General features: G+C 44.2%; 1 protein-coding gene across 3 annotated transcripts in view; it reads left to right on the forward strand.

The window, feature by feature from the left end:
• The first annotated feature begins 1,471 nt into the window (after positions 1 to 1,471).
• The window catches only part of arid3a (AT rich interactive domain 3A (BRIGHT-like)), a 40,477-nt gene continuing 22,581 nt past the window's right edge, over positions 1,472 to 19,367 (forward strand). Inside the window, exons 1-3 of one of the 3 annotated variants that reach the window (XM_047586772.1) lie at positions 1,472 to 1,825; positions 15,387 to 16,140; positions 16,227 to 16,509. In XM_047586772.1, coding sequence (XP_047442728.1) covers positions 15,803 to 16,140; positions 16,227 to 16,509 — 621 coding nt within the window. In that variant the 5' untranslated portion in view covers positions 1,472 to 1,825; positions 15,387 to 15,802. Of the gene's footprint in view, positions 1,826 to 14,875; positions 14,900 to 15,386; positions 16,141 to 16,226; positions 16,510 to 19,367 lie in introns of those variants that run through there. The other 2 variants (XM_047586775.1, XM_047586773.1) reach the window with 2 other exon arrangements.

Genomic DNA, 19,367 nt, shown 5'->3' on the forward strand with positions numbered 1-19,367 from the left:
CTAATTCCTTTATCCGTCAATCTGCAGATTGTGTTACTGTTTAATCTGTGATAAATCCGACAAGTTTATGATTAGATTTAAATTTAAGTTGTGATTATGATCACTTGTGTAATATGGTAATAAAAACATACAGAGATGTTATAGACTGTTTCCCCTGTGCTATACACACACACACATATATATTCGTATAAACAGAAATTACAGACTATTATATAATATAAAATGACAGAACACACAGAAGATATAAGTGTAATCTATAAGTGTAAAAAGTAGCTGTGTAATAACTGTAGAAAAGAGTCTTGAAACATGACTAAATGACAAATCCGTCATCGTGGCTGCATGTGAGTATTGTTTTTAAAGTAAACAGATATTTTTTAATGTGCATCAGCAGCTGAAAATCAGATTATAGACCAAGTTTCGGTTGATCTTAAGCATGTGGAAGGCACACGCCCCCGGGAAAACAAATCATCTGTGCTGTGATATTCCTGTCGTCAACCCCCGGAAGTGGCTTAAAGATTTGCTCAGAAAATGCTTTTTTTTTTTTTAACATCGTATTGGAGACATGTGAGGAAAAAAAATAAAAAATCATAGGAACAAAATAAGAAAGTTAATGGTAGTCGTGTGGCTGCCTGTCTCATCTCTTCTATTCTGCCGCCGACAAATTAGCTGTAGATGATTTGTGATTATCATGAAATGAATCGACCACTAATTGCAACGGGAGATTACATTTGTTAGGAGCTTTAATTTATGCAGATTTACAGACAATTTGTTAAAAATTTTAAAATAAGTAAATGGTCTTTACTTTGTGCACTTGTACTTTTTTGGCTCATGTTTATAGTACATTTGGCTTCGGTTCGGGTACAGTTTATGACACTATTTATACACAACACTATTTATTACACACTTCTTTTAGTTTTATTAATGCCAGATGTCTATAAAAGATATAGGATATATGTATATATATATGTGTGTATACATATTAACCCACACAGAAGTATTTTTCTAGTACATTATGTTATTCCTGGGGGCATATTGACTTGTAGTGCAAAAGCTACTTTCCCCATTTCAAACTTATTATCAAAATATTACTAATTGAAGCAGTGTAAGTTTTTTAATTGAACTGGCCAGTCATTTTGAAGGGTGTAGCTGTAGTTTGTGGTTGAATCAACATAATCTTCAAGTATGGGACATTTGCATTAAGGTGCCATCTGCTGTCACTAGTGTATCGGCGTTTTTAAACTCGTGCACAACAACACTGCAGGTAGACTGAACGTAAAAAGTTGAGCTTTTTGCATCCTCTGCGCAGCCTCCATCTCCAACTTTCTGCCCCACTCCCACTTCACGGTTCACACCCTCGCACTTACCGACATCCCCTGCTGCGGGGGTGGTGGGGGCGTACGGGGGCTGGCCCCTGCTGATTCAGAGGTTAGGAATTTGCATCTGATTGCTGTTTGTCAACCAATGATGTGAGGGTGCAGGCCGGAGAGTCTCTCCACGCCTCTCTCGATCTCCGTGTCTCAAAGCGACACTCTGAAAAAAACACACATTCACTCACACACACACACACGCACACACAATTACACGCGAGAGCCGAATGCGTGGATATCATGCAGTCACATGAAACCACTTTATTTCTAGCCGATAAACTCACGACACACCTCTCGTCTTCCTCGTTTTGGTGCTTTTCCCTGTAATCGCAACGAGAGAGATAGTCAAGAGACAGAGAGAGAGGTGGGGGAGACTCGGGATTCAAGAGACGGGGGAGAAAAACAGGAATGTTTCTTCCGGTTCCAAAGAGTGTAAAAACCGAACGGAAGCCGATGTGGTAAGTTGTCTTTTATTTTCCCTTTTGCTTTATTCAGTATCTTTAACCCATTTCGTGCGGCTTCCTCTCCTTTTCTCGTGTTTCTGGTTTGAACTCGTCACTTAGAGGTCGCAGCCTTTTTTTTTGTAATCGACACATTATCATATCTGATCAATTGCCTATTGCGAAGGTAACGGATGGACGCGACTGCCGTAAGTCAACCTAACGAGGTTACGTTAACCTACGCGGAGTGGACAACACTATTTCTTGTGTTGAAATCTGACAGAAGAGACTGATTTTTTTTTTTTTTTTTTTTTTTTTTTTTTTGCACAATATTACTCGCCGTTTTTCTCAGATTTACAATATACTAATGTAATGAGTAATAAATAAATAAATTAAATTAAAGTTGGCATATTGTTAGCTAGCGCGGTTTTAGTGTCAGTTAGTGTCCGTTTAACTGTTTTTAACGGTTTATTTCACGTTCACACTACAAACTGTTTTAGCTTAGCCTGCTACTCAAGTTAGCATCAAAAACTAGGTTGTTTACTGCTTTTGCACCAAACTGGCAAACTAGCGTGCTTGTCGTGAAAGATTTGTGGGCAAAAATTCAAATTTAACCTTTTTAAATGACTCTGCTGGCTGCTGCTGCTCCCAGGCCCTGCACCAATTGAACCCACCATTTTTACAACGCCATTAAACATACACAATGTGATTGTGCAACATCAGTACATCTTGTATTGCCCTGTAAGTTAGATATAAAAGCCAGCACATGTGACTGCACCTACATTAAGATTAACCTGACAAAAAGTTACAACAGGGAGCCTGATGGGGCTTTATGAATGAGTTTGAAGTTGGATTGAAGGTGTGTTTTGGCTTGCCAACTAAAAAAGAAAAAAACAACAACAACCACAACGCAGTAATAATGAAGAGAAAGATATATGGGACTAAAAGTAGAACAAATTAAAATCCTGTCCAGGATCACTAAAATGGTTATTTTTAACGGTAAAAATTACTTCACGCAACGGACAACCCGGTGACACAGTTTTTCACAAGTGCCTGTGTCAGTTTCTCGCAGGTGAAATCCCTCAAATAGTTTCTGTGGAAGAGCAAAGCAAAACGTGGGGTGGGTTGATAAAAGAGTCTGTCAGCATCTTTTAGTGGAAGAGATCAAGAGGAGTCAAGTCAAAACATCCACGAGACGAGTCCAGCGTGTCAGGAGAGTGACACAGACACAATGAGCTGCCTTCAGCCGCTGGCCGGTGGGAAAATCCACCCTACATAGCACGCCGCGTATTCCTCTGTGCGACGTCATGAGACACCGCAAAGGGATTTGTCCAAAAGGCAGCTCCGTGTACTGTGTTTTTGTCAAGATTCAAGGCTCCCTTCGATTACGTGGAGCTGATAAACCTCGCAGCCACAACCAAAACTGACTGGCATTTGGTTTGTGACCAGTGTTAAAGTTTCTCACCAAGTTGTGGGGGTGGGGGAGTACAGGCACAGGAAGCAGGGTTTAAAGCCACGTATAGTACTTTGTCTTAATGACCTTAAACGTATATGCCCTGAAGACTATCATAAAGTCTGGGTTGTCCTGTTCACGTCTAAATGCGGCTTTCCCAACATTGTCTACATGGCAGCCTTCGCCGAGAATAAGAAGGGCTCACTCGAGTGAAAAGGAACGGGAAATATCATTTTCGCTCAACTAGTTTTCGAAGCAGGAGGTTTTTGCCTTATTTCACAAGTGTGTCCTCCATGTCTAAATACACTCTTCTGTATTTGTGGTTGACGAATGCAAAGAAAGTGTGAGATGCTTAATAGCAGAACTCTCTTACAAGAGATTTCCGGGCCCTTCTCACACCCGCACCCCATCAGGCTTCAATCACCTTAGAAAAATTGCAACTCTAATCTGTTTGGTCAGATATGGCATATGGTGTCCTCTGACCGGTTTCTGCTGTAGCAGAGCTGGTGGGGGGTGGTGAGGGGTGTAGCGTATACATTGTGATTGGCCTTTTGTGGATTAGAAACGTATGGCCGGCGATCAAGTTCAGTACCCCCCCCCCCCAGCTTTTGCATAATGTGTGCTCGACCTAATGAGTACACTCCTTGTTATGAAATGTGGTTTACATAAAAACGCCAGTTGCTCTTGATTTGAAGAACTGACGCCTGTGTTGTTGTTTTTTTTTTTTTTTCTTTTTTTTTAGAAACTTCTGCCATTTCCTATCAAAGGGCACATGTTGAAATAGCAGCCGGGCCTTGGCTGCTATTGACATTTGAGTATGAAAACTAAAATGATTAGAAGCTGCCGACATTAACGCTAATTGAATAGTTTTCGGTTTTTGACTAGCTGTCACATGAAAGAAGACATTTGGAGCATGTATGTGGACATGTGTATATATATATATACATTTCTAACTGTTCAAAAGATAAAAATTGTGAGTTAATTTAAACCATAAACAAAGATGCGTCAATCAGCTTCTGAAGCCGACCGTAAGCTCCCACTTCACCCACCATCACCGTTTGATTGGTGTTGCTGTGAGTGACACATGCATTGCTATCGTTCCTTTTCTTCGCATGTAAACTGGTCTCTTCTTGCCTGTTCTCTAATCAAGTCTTTGAAGGGCGCATTGAAACCAGCAGGTTCATACAAAGACCGCGAGCATTAGTCATGTTGGTGCCATGCGGAGACAGGGGTTCTGCCTGCTGTCCGAAGGGACTGATGTTGCTTCAGTCGGCCCGACGTACGTATCAAGGTGCACGATTGGGTCGTCATTTACAAGCTGAAATCCACACAGCTTCCTGTCACCACAGATGCCTGCTCTCTCAGCCCAAGGGTATTTGAAGAACATTTTGAAGCAGCAAGTGTAATATGTAAATAGCTTGCTCAGTTTGCCTCCGAGCATCATGGCTGAGTGAGCGGGAGTCGCTGGCAGTTAGCCACTAAAGTAGTGTCTGTGAATTAATGACAGACAAACACGCACAGACTTGACAGACAGGTTCGACCCCTGTTTGTTTTCTTATTATCAAACTATAATCCGTTGCTGCGTTGTAAAGGCTCTTATTTATGTTGTCACTCCAGTCCAATCTCCCCTCAAGGCTTAAGGGTGTGGGCTTTGGCTTAAGGCTTACCCGGCGCTACTTGTTTCAGCAATAACCCACCTGTAAATATCAGCAGCAATGGTATCACTGAGAGTGCTGTCTGCAGACCACAAGTTTCCCCGCCATTAATGCAGGAAGCAGTGTGGCTTGGCTGCCTTTCAGCTGTTCTTGTGCCAAAAACTACTTTTGCCCTGTACGGCTTCAACTCTGATAGCCAGCCAAAAAATGCAGAAAAAAAAAAAAAAAAGCCTTGTGGGTTACTTCATTCCTTGGGCTGGATTCAAAGGGGAATCCCAGCAGGGCCGACTGTGACGCAGACGAAAGGAAAGGTCTGAGGTTTTGGGATGCCCTGTAGTTCCTGAACCAGGACAGTTGCGGGCTTTGTTTTTTCAGACGCCGGCTGACGCTGTTTTCAGTGTCAGCCAGTGGGATCTTCTCTCCGGCTTGTCTGCCTGGATACCAGCACACAGCTGCGACATGCTGACGTGTCCATCAAACCGAAGGCATTTTAGTTTTATATTTGTGACAGCTGGCAGCTGGCTGCCTGCCCAACTTATCGAGGACTAAATTAATCAGATCCATATCCCCTGTGAGCAGATAAATCTGCCACTTGCTGTTAGACAGAGCGTCTGCACATGATACTATATCCATGTCTGTCGTAGAAGTAACAGTTTCTGCGCAGTATTTCTCTATCTACATCTCCAGAACTCTTTATCTAAGATTTCCGCTCATCTGTCAAGTCTGCGCAGACAAAAGGCTTGATTGTTATAGGTCACAATGCAGTGACGTGACCGTGCAGTCACCGTATAAACCGACAAGTTAATCCAGTTTTCATACCATTCAATGAGAAATACAACCCCCTACTCCACCTCTCCAGCACTACACGAACTATCATCATACCATCAGCCTAAACTTTCTGCAAGCTGCAACACGCAGCCTGTCGCCTGAATCTCAGTTTTTCATGGCAAAGTCAGTTTTAACTCGGGATTAGATGTGTACTTAAGATATTAAAGGTGTTTATCTTAAGCGGAATCTGTGAATAGTCTGTCGAAACATTAAAAGCAAGCGTGATTGTTTGCCCCAACAGAAAGCTTTTGAATTAAGTAGTAGCATACAGGGAATAAGAGCTGCCCTTACACGGCGATTGTCAGGGAATTAAACTTTTGTCAGGACTGTTTCGGAGAGCAGTTTTGCACAAAAAAAAAAAGAAAAACACGAACAAAGCTTGAGTAAAACTGATGTTGTCGTTTCCTTTCACTGCAGCGGTGGCTGTGATGGCCTCCTTTAAGGATGGCTGAGCTGTCATCATACAAGATTTATGTGTCCTGTCATAATAGCGCAGTCCTCATGTAAAGCTGTAGGTAGCTAGGGGTTGTAACATGGAAAGGTCAACATCCACCAGCGAGGCGGCAGACGTAATCGGCAACAAACAGTACAGCTGACTCAGCAGAGGCTTTTTATTTAACTATTCAGCTGATGGCTTGAACTGCGGTTTGAAGAAGTGCCTCCATGTAGCAGATTTAAGATGCGCACGTTCCCTGTGGGCGCCTCTTCTCGAAAGTGACACTTGTCTAACATACATAGCATACGACAGAAGTGATTGCACTGTGCTATGACAAAATGGTATCGTTTCTCAATAATTGACCGCTAGCCAAGTCACGTTAGTGGCCTTGATACAATTGGGAAAAAATTGTGTCTCCGGAACAGTTGTGACTCATCAGAGAAGGAGACATGGTCCTCTTGAGGCTGTCCTGTGGCGTCTGGGTACAGGATGTTGTTAGTGGGGGGGATTGAGGGGAGGGACCTCTGTGGATCAGGCTTGTTCCAGTGCATCCCACAGATCAATGTGGGATCAGTGCCTGCCAGTCACATTAGTTATCCCGAACCAAGTGTGCTGAAGCACGGTTACCTCACGTTACAGCTGCCAGCCATAGAATCCAGACTTTAGGGGGCAAACGTTCTTGGGTATGGAACGATTGTCTAGTTTGAGCCCTGAGTAACATCCATGTGAATGCCAGGTCCAAAAGTTTCCCAGTAGAACATTGTATTGTAACATGACGGTCACTTCTCCTCAGTGGTTTTAATGTTGTGCTTGCCCCCCATCCCTGCAACAGTGATACCATGAGATTTGATTAGCTCCACTACATGATTATAAAATTACCCTGCAAACACTGGATCTTTCCAATTTGGCGATGTCTGTCTCTTCGCAAATTAGTGACTGAATAAAAAAATCAGATGAAGCACAGTTGCAGCAGTAATCGGGTGAGGTGCAGCAATGGCGAGTGGATATGCCAAAATACTTGTTGACTGTGTGTGTAAGGCGAAACGAACTTGGCAGATAATGAATTTTCCTGCAGTGATAACGATCAGAATGTTCTGCCCAAATCAACAAGAGTTCCTAATGCAGTGGAGGCGAAGGCATCACCAAGCATGTTGCCTTGCTTCATTCTGATGCAACTCATTTTAACGTAATGCTACGCAACACCTGTCCTGAGGTGGTTTGAATTGCTTGCCTAAAGTAAAGGCATGTATATGTATAAAATAGTGTCTTGAATTTCAGCAGTGAAAGTTGTACGAGCCTTTGTTGCATTGTGTTCCCACTGTGGAAGTCAGATGCAATTACTGATAATAAGACGACTACCATTTTGAACCATTTTTTTTTTTTAAGCGATATTGCACACAGATGTTCTTGTGATGTGGGGAAGTCGCCTGTGGGTTTTTAGTCTGATCTTTCTTAACCTGAGTCACACATAGTTGATACTGTGTAACAATATCCAATATTACCATTTAGTCACAACAAGTGTGAAGTTCTTCCAGTTTGACTCTAGAGTCAGCTTATTAGATAGATTCCAAACCCCCGGGAATTAGCATTACTGTACACCGTGCTAGTAATGTTATTCTAATATTGTAGGTCCATGAATCAATCGTCTAAACAAGACCTCAAGCAAATACATTTTTCTGGTATCGCAGTGAAAAATATCACAATATTATGCACATTTTAACGTGCGGACACAAAGTTTACGGCGAATCACTTTTGTCCTCGCCCGCTTGCACAGCCATATCCCATTGCTTGATAAATGGCCCCAGACTTCCACGCTGAGAAGTGGATCACTGGATTATTTTTGCTATATGCCCACTTCATTTATGGCATAGCTGCGGCTAATCAGATTTGGCTCTGCTGTATTGCTCCGGCTTGCTGGAGGAGGTCAGTGGAAAATGCGTGACCAGCCTGCGCGACACTTCCTCAATGATCTTGTTGTTGGTGCAGCGGGGCTCAATGGAGCCTGTGTTATTGCCTTACGAGGTAATACTGCAAGGAATGCGAGAGAGCGACGCATAATCAAGACCAGCACCACTGACCGACTTTTTGCTTTTATGCTTTTTTTTTTTTTTTTAAATCTAGAAATAATCATGAATGGCCACTGTTGGGCTGCTCCCTTTGGGGTGCTGTTACTCTTTAACTTATTATTCGTAATGCATTTATTGGCAATAACCGCGGCACTTCTTGACGAATAAGTCAATTGAATAATGGATAACAATTTAGTAAACACAATTTCAGATGTAAATCATAAAAGGAAATCTTGAATATTTATGTCATATTTTGCAGCTTAGTTTTTCAGACCGCAAGTTACTCAAGCTCAGAGGTGTTGAGTGAAACTTGGATTCATTTTAACGTCGTGTCTTTTGCATAAACAGCCTCCCTGTTAGCTCCTGTCGGCTGTTCTTTTACGAGCCAAACGATCGATGTTATATTTCCTTTATTTCCTTACAAAACCCCTCTGAGGGCGTCTAGCCAATCATTTGTAGCTAGTAGTATGTGCAAAGCTGCAGAGAAGGGTTAACAGCGTGGCTGTTGTTCTGCTGAGCTGCATTGTGATGTATTAGACTGATAAATCCAGGTGTCAGGGTGGGGCGACACTCAGGTGAATAAACGGTCAGGGAAAAAACGGCAGATGGATAATTGTCCCAGAATGTGTTTGTTGATAGCATCAGTACAAAGCCTGTTTCACTACCGACATGGCCGTGCAGTACACACAGTCACTGACAGACGATGCATGACAACAGTACAGGGCGATAATATGATGGGTACTGTCAACAGATCTCCGTCCACCCATAAACCGCAAGTCGATGCCAGCTATGATTAAAACTCTCCCGGAGACAACAAGGAGGAGTCGGTTGGGATTGAATCGCTCATTTAAAACAGGTGTACCATGTCATATGACCTTATTTGATAAAGAAAGAACAGTACAGGAAGTACCGCACACAGAAGCTCAAACTGAAACAAGTCATATCCAAGGAAGGCATTACAGTATCGCCCACACTCAGGTTGCACGAAGAGCACGAATGCCAGAGCACATGCACCAGACCAAAGGAGGTGAAAAAATGGATTATCACTTTAAGAATCTGATTCAGTGATTTTCAGCCAAGCAGAACAGACAGACGTTCATTTTAATAACTAGTTTCAGGTCTCACAAAGACCTCACCCAGCTCATCTCAAACCGCACAGCTTTATCAGGCAAAAGATTTTTTTTTTTTTCTTTCAGTACATAAAAGGAAATGAAGACTTTTATTCCAAAAGTTGAAGTGCAAGATAAAAAAGCTGCACTGACGCCACATAAAAATACGACTGTGCTCTGAGGAAAAACCCTGGTGTATTTATGCCGCGTTTTTTCTCTGAGAACTTCTTTTCTTTTCTTTTTCTTTTTTTTTTTATTGCTGGTTGTAACACACATGTTGAAAATGCCATATGTGCCTGTGGGAACCCCTAGCGCTTCATTAGTTGTTAATGGGTTCTGGAGAAAAAAAAAAAAGATGAATTCCTTTGCATTCATTGTGCTGAACTTTGTGGCTGTAGAGAACTTTGTTTCTCTTTCTGTGGTGCGTTTCACGCACCGTGCACGCTTCAAGTCTCATACGTCCGCACATGTTCATATGTGTGAGGCGCGACGTTGGTCTCTTTATCTCGTTGGAATTAGACCCTTAGCTTTCGTCCTTATCACTCTGCCCTGTTTGCTTAGACCTTGCAATCATCCACCTCACCAAATGTGGGTTTAAAAAAAAAAAGAGGATTAACCCATTAGCTCTCCTCGTTTCTGCTTTATCCTTCGCTCGGCCAACTGCTAAGGTTTTCTTCTGCCAGTGGCTGTTCCCTTCCACCACCCCGCCCGCCCCACAAGGCATCCTGTCACCTATCCCAGCGTGTCGTCTCCCTTTAGCCAATTAAGGTGTTAAATGAGCCCTCAGGGTCTTATAGTGCGCGGAGCGGTTTGAGCGATTGCCTTCATGTTACGTTGTGTAATGGCAATCATTATGTTCTTTGCTTTTATTGCAAAAGGACAAGCCATTCGCACAGCGCAACAGTCATATTTGAGCGTATCCAAACACCTCGAACCCTGTCCACATGTGGTTGGCTGCTGCTGGAGGATCCATTTAACCCTCTTGTATAGTTCTGACCCCCACTGTGAATTTGGTGATAGCAACCAGGTTGTGGATGGTGTTTTCCTACGGCAAATGAACAGGGATGACTCAGGGGAACAAGTGCCTAAGCTGACGCCATATGTCTATCAACCACAGCCCCAGTTGCTCGTCATCTCCACCACAAAGGTATCGCCAAAGGTTTTTCCACTTATCATCAACGCCATGTTCTCTTGTCCCATTTCGATTTCTGAGCGGGAACTTATGGGGTCCTGACTTCTGAGCACGCATTTCTACCCCAGTCAACAGTCAAGACCTTTATATATATATATAGATATAGATATATACATTTCTATTTCAAACCTGAAACCTGACTAATATTGGCCCAGACATAACGCTATATGTCACAGTTAGAACATGCGACATCCAGAATAAGACCCAATTCGGAATATCCCAAGACATGTGACTGATTATGACGCGTTAAATACTAGCACCTCTAAACTGTTATAAAGTTCAGGGATGATTTACTGAATGAACGTAGCTGCTTTCAACTACAGGCAAACAGGAACTGATTCTCCCAGTTTAACTCATCTTGCGACTCTGCTACTACAAGATTAAAAGTCTTCAAATGCAAACCGTAGTGACAGGGAGTGAGTCAGATAGGGGATTCTTTCAATTAAAGACGGTGCTTTGCTACGTTACTGTTTTGCATGACGAGTTGTCTTCACAGCCACAGGGACAGATGGTTTCCATTAAGAGAAAATCACCATATGTTGGCCATCACAGCAGGCCTTACATTTGTCCTTTGGAAAGGGGGAAAAGATGCCTTTCCAGATTTAACTGGCGTGACGTAACGCCTTCATAAAGGTAACAATAAAACTGCGGAGGAAATTGTCGATTATTGTCGAGTCCTGTCTGTATTCCCTCAAGTAGAAGCAGCCCTTTACTAGAGATATTTAGATATGCTGGATGTTCCCCAGTGATTGCGCACAACTACGATTTGTTTGCTGTAAATCATTTTGACAGGTGAAAAAAAAACCCCAGTTACACACGAAGCCCGTTTCTCCTGTTGATTACGCAACAGTTTTTTTTTTGCACAAAGCAGAATTTGTAAATGTAAAGAAATTACTCAATGTATAGCGGTGATTTCCCAATCTGGCTTCAGCACAGCAGGGTTTTTTTTTCTTTAAGGGGATTCAGCCATAGCCTCTGAGACCGATTGTTTCACAGCGAGCTCTGGTCTATATATTATCTCTGTCCCTTATCTCTGTTTATTAATGTGTGCTATGCTAAAGGAACACTCCGGTCATTTTGCAGTTGCACACAAAAAGCTCTCTCAAACACTGCGAAGACCCTGGAGTTAAACGGCGCTCCGTTTTACGACTTCAAGTTGGTCTCCCTGACCACTGTTGAGAACTGGTGTTCAAGGAACCCCTGGTGATTTTTTTTCTAGTCAAAGAATAAAGTGGTAACGTTGTACAGAGACAGGTTGAGAGATGGCTTAAAAAAAAAACTTTATTTAAAGCCCCCCTGAAATCTAAGTCGCCGTTGAATTGTGTTACGTGATATGACTTGCCATGGTAGAATTACCTTTTTAATTTCCAGGAAAATAACGTGAACCTGTCCGTGACTCATCCTGCACTCAGGGGCGTTCGCTAACGTAGCGTCAAATGAGTGTCTCCTCCACCAGCGGCACTTCTCTTCTGTTTTTTTGCGGGAAACGTTCAAACAAGTGGCAGCAAATGCGAGGCCCGCTATGGTTTCACTGGGTCTTTAAGTATCGGGAATGCGCATTAACTTACAGCACGCAACACACATTCGCTTCTCCCGTTCCTGCTACGCGCATACCAGAGAGGAAAGGGTAAATGTTTCGCAGCGCAGATATGGAATGCTTGCGTTAATGCCTATTTACGGAGCATGTAAGAGTGTATTAGCTGACGGGCTGCACTCAGGCTGTCAAACGTATAGAAAACAAATAACTTTCTTGTGTGGATACCGTACGGCCGGTGCCACAATATATTCTTGTCATTACGGGACCTTTATCACTGTCATATAAAACCATTTTATAAGCGTGCTTTCTCATTTGAGGAAGTGGGGAGAACATGATTAGTGGCGCAATGTAATTTGCACCATCTAGCATGTAGGAAATCATGATGCTTGTGATCATCAGTGCCATGAAACAAAGAGCCCACTTCTGCTTCCCTCTGCACAGGAAGAGTCAACACAACAGGTTTGTTGTAATCACTTCTGTCTTTAAAGCTACATACATGACACACGGAGGGAGAGATGGTGTTAGAGGCGGTTTGTTGCGCAAACACTAGAAATTGGGCTTGACATGTTAGGTGCCGTGAATGATATGGCCTCCTCACAGCGTGTGTTTAGGCTGGCCTTACGTGAATTTGCCTATGTCACATAATGCAAAATGACTGGATGGCCCAGCGCTTCTTTCCTGCCTTTCCTGTAAAAGCCCACTTGCTACTTGAGCTTTGCTCTGCGGCAGCAGTTGGAACAGAGAGTTGTTTCAGTCAAACCAGATCCAGTTCGGTAAGATGCCTTAATCCTGCTTGCACTGGTGCAGGTGTTCATCCGCGCCTTTTATTGCTCTTTAAGAATGTAATGAATCAATATTGAATGTGTGCCGGCTGCCTCGCTGCCTCGCTGCATCTGCTCCGTCAGTTGTCACTTCCTTCAGCCTCTGAAGAAACACACGGGTTTCACAGCTCTCGTTTCCTTGCGCAACATTTCTGTAACATATGCAGCCATGGTATAGGGTGACTGAAATATCTTTTTTTTTCTCCTGTGTTTCTCTATTGGTTGTTGCTTGATACTCTTGGGCTGATGTAATAATTGTACATGTGTTGCATTTCTTCAGGCGGCTCGGAGGCTTTTAGAGTTTCGGTCGGGGCAGAACTGTGTGCTGGCAAACTACATTTGTGACATTTACCTAGTTCAGTGATGTGTTGCAGGGTTTCAACTGTATCTCAGCTGGAGTGTTGAGAACGAGTCAGGCCTCCATGTAAAGCGAGCGCCGTGAAACAAATGTGGTGCAAATCTTCGACTTAATTTTTTAACATTGCCTACCAAAAAAGGTAGAAGCACTGATAAATCTGACGCCTGTGACACACGCATGTCCTTACGCGCTTCAGAGTGTCCTGATATTGTGTAACCCTAAGACAATATCCCAAGTGAGTCATGAACGTCGCACAAACCTTTTCATTCGGATCCTCGTATTCAGTTACCGGCTGACTTGAACACACATCTCTCGACGATGAGACGTCTGCTTACAGAGTGGCACTGATAACCAGGATGTTTGTGGGTGTTGTCTCTTATCTCATTATGTATTCACGACTATGTAAACATAAGATATGGAAAATAGACGATTTTCCTGTGAATGGAAGCATAACTTCGCCAGCATTCGAGCTGCCGGCGGCACGAGAGACCTTGGACCTGAAATTAATGCGGCGCTTATCCTTCTCATCCTCCTCCGAACGTGCGTAATTATACTGCTATATCTGCAAAACCTCTATTTTTATGTATAATTCCAGTGAGTCACATGCAGGCAAAAACAAGCCCAGGAACAATAATAAGTACTTGGTAATGATGAGGTACATTGTGGAGGACGATTGCTGCGATGGTCACATTTTCATTGCGATGAACGTGGCCGACTATTACCCCGAAGAGCTGCTGAGTCAAAAGATAGCTCATTAAATACGTTTCACGGCTGCAGTGAGCTGTAATAGGAGCAAATATCAGCCTAAAATAGAGGTGCACCCGGTGAATATCTAAAATATACCACGACCTGGACTACTGAGAACCTTCACGAGTACAATGCAAAACTTTCTGAAAGTACACAACCGGGCCAGGTGGTGCTCACAGAGGTCTGTTTCTTCACATATTAGTCAGCACAGAAGAATGAGCTCTGGCACACAGTCAACGCTGCCTCTTGTCATGACTAGAACCTCGTCGTGTCCGGCAGCTGCGCTCGAATTTTATTTCCCCACGTGCACTTGACTCTGTGCGCGACTCTTATCTGTACCTGACTGATCTGAGCGCGGCGTCCCCAGACGGAGGCTTCTTAGCATTTACAGCGTAATTCTATGGGCAAACCGAGAGTAGGTGGGATCGCCGCTGCTGACAATAGGGGGAAGACGGGGCTTATAGACGGGACTGCTTTGCATACCTGGGTGCTTGTCAGTGCAGGTGTGTAGGAGAACTGTTGCCACCTACACATTCGACAGAAAAACTCCCCGCTGTGCCTTTTATAGGGCGTTGTAACAGGGGGAAACCACTCGAGTCAGACTGACACCTCTAAATATTAATTATGTGTTTTAATAAAGCGGGGAGATTATAGCCCGTGTTGTGTGACATTGCTCATTTGGGTTGGTCTTGACTTGAAGCCAGCCAGGTGAAGAAAGTGACGGTTCTTCCTGTGATTTCACTTCCTCTTGTTGTTGAGGTTAAAACATTTTGTCCTGTGTGAACAGTCTGTCTGGTCCGCCTCTGTGAGTAATCCCGCAGATGTTGCACAACACACATTTAATGCTGAGCGCTGAGTGACTGAGTATTTGTGCTGCACAGAGATTTCAGGTTGAATTTTGCGTTTTTCTGGCGTGTGAAATTCAGCATTTGCTCCTCGGTCACATTGTCTTTAACTCGTGATTTGACTTGACAAGCGCGGCTCTGTCGTCGTCGTCCTAGTTGTCTTTTTGGTCATCGACTTTTAAGAAGTTTCGCTAAACCGAACTAAAATTAACAACGTTCCTTAAATAATTTGCTGAACTTAATTTATTAAAATAACATTTGTTCATTTATTTTAACAACAAAAATCAAACTAAAACCAGAATAGAAGTTTTTTGATTGGTGTCAGTATCAAGTCAGAGGAGAGTCCTAAAAGTTCAGACATTTAAATAGATTTAAACAATAAATGCACATTTGTCTCGATTTGGCTGATGCTTTAACAAAGGTTGTTTTCCATTTTTTCTGCAGTTACCACAAAAAAGCTTTGCTGTTAACTGACTGTGCTGATGTTACAAAGAGGAAATCGTAGTCTGACTCTCTTCTTTCTCTCCCTCAGGTCTTTGTAGGCTGGCGAAGCTTTTGCACTTCCACCACTTGTGCCTCGCTCAACGCTGTGAGACTCGACTCCGTCGCCAGCGCTTGGTTTCCCCTTAACTGCAGGAAAAAACCATCGAGACAAGAGAGAGGCCTCTGTCTCCAGAACTGCAGCTGACCTCTGACTGTATGTCTCGCAGCTCTTAGCGACCCCCCCACCCCCTCCCCTCCTCTTTTTCCTCCCGCGTTTCCACACAACCGTATCCTCCGAACCCTCAGCCAGCTGCTAGCCGCTTCATCGCAGGCGCGGTTGGCGATCGCACCTCCTCGGGAACAGGGATCGAGCGCCGTGCCCCGGCCAGCCCCCCGACTGGTGCTCCTTCGGTGGGGGAGGGAGGGGAAGGAAGGCCGCTGAACGCTGCGCCGCTTTCCCTTGAGATGAAGCTGCAGGCGGTCATGGAGAACCTGCACAGGCAGCAGAGGGCCAAGCTGCTGATGGAGCAGCAGCTACAGCAGCAGGCCGCCACGCAACAGCAGATTCAGGTCAGAACGGTCGGAGGGGACGAGCCGATGGGGAGCCCGGCCCCCGAGGCCGAGCAGGCCCAGATCGCGGCGCTGGCGGCCATGCGGGCCGCGGCCGCCGGGCTGCAGAGGGTGTCCGACAGCCCCATGTCGGAGCGCAGCAGCGGCGGCGAGGAGGAGGGCGACGATGACGACAACGAGGAAGCCGAGGAGCGATATAAGGACATGATGGGGTCGGATGAGGAGGAGCAGATGTAAGTGTTGTGTGTGTTTTGGGTTTTTCAGCGGCTTCTGCGATTCAGCAGGGTTTAAACGGTGTTACTGTGTCTCTAACACGCAGCAAACAAAAGTGGGACGAGGAGGACTTCGAAGGCGAAATGGAGGAAGACTTCGAAGACGACCTCGCAGAGGAAGGCCTGCCGACGGGCCATGATGCCGTGGCTCCCGGTAAGGGTATCCTCCTGCTCCCTCACCGCCAGCTCCACCCCCATTCCCAGCTGCTGAAGGTCCGTCCCAGCGTCGAGCAGGAGCCCCGCGTAGCCATCCTTCCTCCCCACGCCCCGCACAGCCACCTGGGCGGACAGGACCACGGAGAATGGACCTACGAGGAACAGTTCCGACAGGTAGGATCACTTTGTGCGCCGCCGCACTCTTCAACTCGCGCATTGTTCAGGATTAATGGGAATTTAAGCGTTAACCGCCGCTGTCATTGCTGCAGCTGGTCGAATTAGAGACCGAATCATGTAGCGGAGAACAGTGGAGGAGCATGTCAGCTACATTCCTTAAATATCCTTGAGTCAGCTGTTGTAGCGCACAGAGGAAGTGCATAAATCTAAAACGCTGGTTGTCGACCAGCTAGCCACATCTGCCCTTCACACCCCTTAAAGCTAAACCGTGTGGTCCTTTTCTCTGCAGCACATGATGTAATCTGACCAGGGTGGGAAATGCACACCGGCCAAATGTTGATAAAGCCCAAGTTGAGGCTTTTCAGTTTGTCTTTGGCACCTGACGTTCTGGCAGGGCCCATATATCAAAGGGGTATAGAAAATGTTTTGTTTTGAGTTTTTTCTGGCGAAGCAGCTGTAGTGCCTGGTGAGATTTGACATTTGCTGACTATTGTCGCCTAAGATTAAAAAGAGAAAAAAAAAGTTGTTTTTATGTCTTAAATGGGACGTAGAGCAGAGGAGGAGAAGCTCGACGGAGCAGGAGTGGGTTGGGGTGCATTTTAACAGCTTTTTAACATGCTGCCGTTTACGGTAAACATGCTAGCGGCCTGGATATTATGAGGGAGGCCCCGGTGGAATGAGACGGGCTGTTTACTTGAAGAGATTTAAGACTGTCAACAGCTACATTTAGATGGAGGGCTGCTGTCGATAAAAAGCGAGTGGGGAACGGTGTGAAATCAGCTCACGGCTCACATCTGAGGCCGTTAAACCAAATTCCTTGTCGTCGAGTAATTATTTCTGTTATTTTTGCGTGACGCAATGACAGAGTACGGTATCGCATGAAAATCTTCCTTTTTGGGTGGAGATGCTTATTAAAATAAGCAGAGGAAGCCTATTTGTGGCAAAAAAGAAAAATTTTAAGCAAATCTTACTGAGAGCCTGCGTACTATAAAATGTAAATGATTCAAGACATAGAAATAGATTTTATTTTACCAGTGTAAACATGTAACATAGGGTTGTATTTTCGAGTCCATAAGTGCATACGGGTTGCGTAGGAACTAACCTTTGTTTTAAAGTATGGCCTATGGTGAGCCACCATTTTACGCAGCAGCCCTTTACATAATGGAAGCTTGCATTGAAATGCAAACACGCTTGTGGCCTGTATCAATAATTCAAACCATAAACAAGTTTAACAGCGTCAGCGGGGGCTTGTGTTTTATTTGCGTAGCGATGACCAAACTCTTTCGGAAAACTGGTTTGGGATCTGCGCGAAGAAGCTTTTAGGCATTTTTATTGATGCCTTTAGCATGTTGGTTGTAAATTATCTCTGCCGCATTGCACCCAGCCTGCATGTGCTTCATTCAAGCCTAACTATAGATTCAGTAATTTAAGGGCCTATTTCTTGTAATTACAGAGCATATGGAATATAACTCTGCTAAAACCTATACTCTGCTTCTTTAAATAGTCCACCCCTCCCTGCGTAAAGCTTTGTGTGAATTACTTGAATTGATACTTACGGTTTTGGCGGTTTTCATCTGTCAGGTAGGACGCACAGTCCGTTTCCATCATGGCGTGTCAGTCAGCAGTGGATCAGACAAGCTTGCATGTAAAGCCGCTGACAGTTATGTAATCAAGACGGACGGTATCTTAAGACGCGGCCCAACCTGTTGTTGCCTACACATATAAGACATATAAGACATATAAGACATGTTAGATACGCCTTTATTTGTCCCACAATGGGGGAATTTGCGTCGTTAGGAGGAGCAGTACAGAAACACTCACACAGTTCAACCAGTTCACATATAGGTGGAGTATGTATGGGGAAAAAATACGTTTTAATCACGATACAAGGAACAGACCATAGCATGTGTGTGCAGGATACAGTGGCCCACGATCCATAAATTTATCTTCCACATTAGTCACCTGGGACAGATTCTGGCCCTGAATGATTTCAGTAATCAAGACAAACTGCAGCTATAGCCCGTTATAATAAGGACACTCTCACCCCTGGTAATTTTCACCTCACTCGTATCAAAATCTGCGCCTTCTGTCCTAATTTGCATATGCTGGGTGGTATTTTTTTTAATTGCGCCTCTTCTTCTTGCCTCCAAACCCGACATGCGTGGTTTGGTCTTGTCATGTGGAAAGGAGCCGAATCCACACCCAGTTTTCATTGTAATTTTGGTGCAGTCCTCCGTTTTTGATCGGGGATTTATGAATCGCGAAATCATGAAATTATACGCCGAAGTCTTTAATTGCGGAGCGCGCCTAAGTGTTCGCAGCACGGCCGTGGATGCCCTAAGCGGAGAAATGTCACGCTTCCTCCGGCTGCTTGCGGGCAAATAAGCGCTAAGAGCTGACGCAGCCAAGAAAAGCGTTGACAAAAAAAGTCAGTGGGGTGCAGCTGTCATTGAGGTCCAGGAAACCTCACTCCTGCCCATATCAAAAAGAAAAAAAACACGCATATAAGGGTATCATTTCATAGTATCGCTCTTGTCATCACAGTGGAAAACGAGCGATTGATGCTGCGCTAGACAAATGCTGAGCCTGGAAATCTCCTCTCTGCATTTATCGTGAAAAGTCTGTGATTACAGGCTGTATGACGCGTTTTGATGGCTATAGTTACATCTGAGCAGTGTTTTGGTGTTTTATAAACGCTCAAATTCTCAGACTGGATTTTCAAGATTGTCTCGCCACAACACCTAAAAGCGTCTCTCATTGTTGGTCGCTAATAGACAGAAAGTATAAATGTTTTTTTTCTGTATTACATTCATAAGGAAACACCTTTTAAAATTGTTCCAAATAAGGTATATTCT

Source organism: Mugil cephalus, chromosome 6, assembly GCF_022458985.1.
Source record: "Mugil cephalus isolate CIBA_MC_2020 chromosome 6, CIBA_Mcephalus_1.1, whole genome shotgun sequence".
In the NCBI taxonomy this organism is placed as follows: Eukaryota; Metazoa; Chordata; class Actinopteri; order Mugiliformes; family Mugilidae; genus Mugil; species Mugil cephalus.